This window comes from Sprattus sprattus, assembly GCF_963457725.1.
Source record: "Sprattus sprattus genome assembly, chromosome: 2".
Lineage (NCBI taxonomy): Eukaryota > Metazoa > Chordata > Actinopteri > Clupeiformes > Clupeidae > Sprattus > Sprattus sprattus.
In genome coordinates, this window is record NC_137921.1 from 12130739 (window position 1) to 12133646 (window position 2908).

The 2908-nt window shown below is 50.8% G+C and overlaps 1 protein-coding gene across 1 annotated transcript; it reads left to right on the forward strand.

Moving 5' to 3' along the window:
* Window positions 1–1610: 1610 nt before the first annotated feature.
* On the forward strand, window positions 1611–2696 carry neurod4 (neuronal differentiation 4; the record flags this gene model as incomplete). The annotated part of the gene is made up of 1 exon (XM_080860684.1): window positions 1611–2696. The coding sequence occupies exon 1, from the start codon at window positions 1620–1622 to the stop codon at window positions 2694–2696; it is 1077 nt and encodes a 358-aa protein (XP_080716810.1). The 5' UTR covers window positions 1611–1619.
* Window positions 2697–2908: the final 212 nt, after the last annotated feature.

Genomic DNA, 2908 nt, shown 5'->3' on the forward strand with positions numbered 1-2908 from the left:
CACACACACACACACACACACACACACACACACACTCACAGCAAGAGGGAGGGCAGACACGTACAAAGGTTATGCATGGGGTGCGAGGCAGTTAAGTCGTGAAACTTTGGCCACGAGCCCGCCACGCGCGTTTGGATCAGCTGGAGGGGTGGGATTCTCGTGGGAGGGGCTACACCACCTCACTAAAAAGGCTCAATCAGCCGCGGAGAGCGCCAGAGAGGAATGAGAGAAGTGCGCTTGCGAGTCGATGGATAGCTAAATTGAGGGACCAACTTCTGATGAACGCAAGCGTCCAAGTTAAACACAAGACGAGGAGCGAACAGAGGATTCTTTAACCGACCAGTGATTTTCCTGAAGATTTGCTGCTGGGCCGATTTGTTCTTTTGGAATTCAGCAAGAAAAGGCACGATATCTGAAACAGGTGGGTTTTTCGGCAAAATGTCTTGATAACTGCAATACCTTTTGTTTTTGTATGACATCTAGTGCTATTCTATTTCTGCACCATAGGATGTCATACCAGCTTGAATGGACAACTTTTGGCAACATGGAATTTACAGCTTCCAAATGCAGTTACTAAACCTTAGGTTTAAGCAAAACACACAATTGCACAATTTACACCATAATCACGATAGAAACGTTATAACCTACCTGCTTACGATCGGTGACTAGACCAAATAGGGCATGTTCCAATTATTTGTTAAAGTTTTTCAAGGAGACAAATTGAGTGAAATGTAGGGCATTATGTCCATTCATTACTTTACTGTAAAATCAAACGTCTTAACTCATCACACGCACTATTGCACAAGTACAAATGAAAACAGTTAGGCTACTGCTCAACATACTACATGGGTGCAAGGGTGAAAGACAATTTGAACAAATCATTATGTCATCATGCATCAACACATAACAAACATGCATTATTATTATTATTATTATTATTATTATTATTATTATGGTGATGATAAAACCAGTCGTGCTACATAGGATCATCTTCGTCCTCAATAGGAATACGTGGCAATTGATTGACAAAAGTGGATATAAAATTGAGATGAGGCTGGTGCATTCAATCAAATCAAATTCAACTATTCAAACTGTATCAGTATGGCTAGGCCCCATGTTTGTTGACTCCGTTTTCCAGGCTACCCTCAAATTAAATCCGTGCGCTTTATCTGCAAACTAAATCCTGTCGTGTCCCAGATTGACAACGTCTCCAAAATGACGACACAGTGGTCGGAAATCGCAGGGTTTAGACCGAAAGTATCTCCCGCATTAGATCGCGCATTAAAGCCGAGAGAATATGCGGAATCCATGCCGAATATCGTCAGCTATTATAATAATCATCAGTTGCTTCAATCTTATTTCTCTGGCTTGTGTTTTAGTCCAATAGTGTCCGAAGCGAAAGATTATTTACGCGAAAAGTACAGTTTTCATCAATATGAGTTGGGTTCAGTTCAGATGCGCGTGAGCTGTTCAGACAACAGTGCTGAAGTTTCAGCTTATCCCTGGAGGAGGCATAAAGTTAACATTTTGAACGTATTTGACTGTAATGTAAACTGTTCTTGACCATGTCTGAATAGTTTTTTGATTTTCCAAATGTGTTTCTGTGCCTTCAGATCACAATGATGACCAAACAGTTTGGGAAGTCTGGAGAGGTGAGCGAGCTGGTCAGCTCGCTTGGCTGGATGGAGGAGGACATGAGCTCCCAGGATGGGGACCATACTCCCGACATGAACCGATACAGGCTAAGCGGGGGCGGCAGCCATGGTCCTGTGGAGCTGGGCAGCGAGGATCTGGAGGAGGAAGAGGAGGAAGAAGATGACGATGAGTTTGGTCTGGATGGCGAGAAGGCCCCCAAACGGCGGGGCCCCAAGAAGAAGAAGATGACCAAAGCCAGAGTGGAGCGTTTCCGTGCCCGACGGGTCAAGGCCAACGCCCGCGAGCGTTCCCGCATGCACGGCCTGAACGACGCGCTGGAGAGTTTGCGCAGAGTCATGCCCTGCTACTCCAAGACCCAAAAGCTGTCCAAGATCGAGACCCTGCGGCTGGCCCGCAACTACATCTGGGCCCTGGGAGAGGTGCTGGAGACTGGTGCGCAGCCAGAGAGCCCCGGCTTCATGGACATGCTGTGCAAGGGCCTCTCCCAGCCCACTAGCAACCTGGTGGCCGGCTGCTTGCAACTGGCGCCCACTCCCATGATTCACGGCAAGATGGACGACAAGTGTGGCCAACCTGGAGGCGGCTTTGGGATGTTGGGCATCAGTGGCCAGGCGGGGCACCCCCACGGCAGCTACCCGTCGCCGGGTCTGCCCAGCCCTCCCTACGGCTCCCTGGAGGCCTCGCACCTGATGCACCTGAAGGGCTGCAAGGGCCCTGCCTACGAGAACCCCTCGCCTCACGAGTGCAGCAGCGGCACGCCGCCATACGACGGCCCGCTCACGCCGCCGCTCAGCATCAGCGGCAACTTCGCCCTCAAGCAGGAGCCCTCACCCCACGAGGCTGAGAGGAACTACCCGCCGCCCGGCCACGCCGCGCACTACCTCTCCGCACACCACTACCCCCCCACCTCCATGGCCGCCCCGGCACACGCACTCTTCCCCGGCTCGCGCTACGAGCTCCCCCTGGAAATGGCCTTCGACTCCTTCGCCCCGCCGCCACACATGGTGGCAGCGCAGATGGGCGCCATCTACAGCGAGTGAAGGAGCCTGAGGGGCATTGCCCACACGTCGCCCTTCCTCCATCTTGGCCACACTCACTGCCAGCTGGTTATGACTCTTTACAGCAAAGCAGAGGGGGGTGAGAACAAGACAGCAGGGAGAATAGCTGCTGAACATTTATCTGGCTGGTCCGCACAGACAACATGCAAAAGACTTTAAAGTGGGGGTAAAAGAGAGAAGGAGAAAGGAGAAAA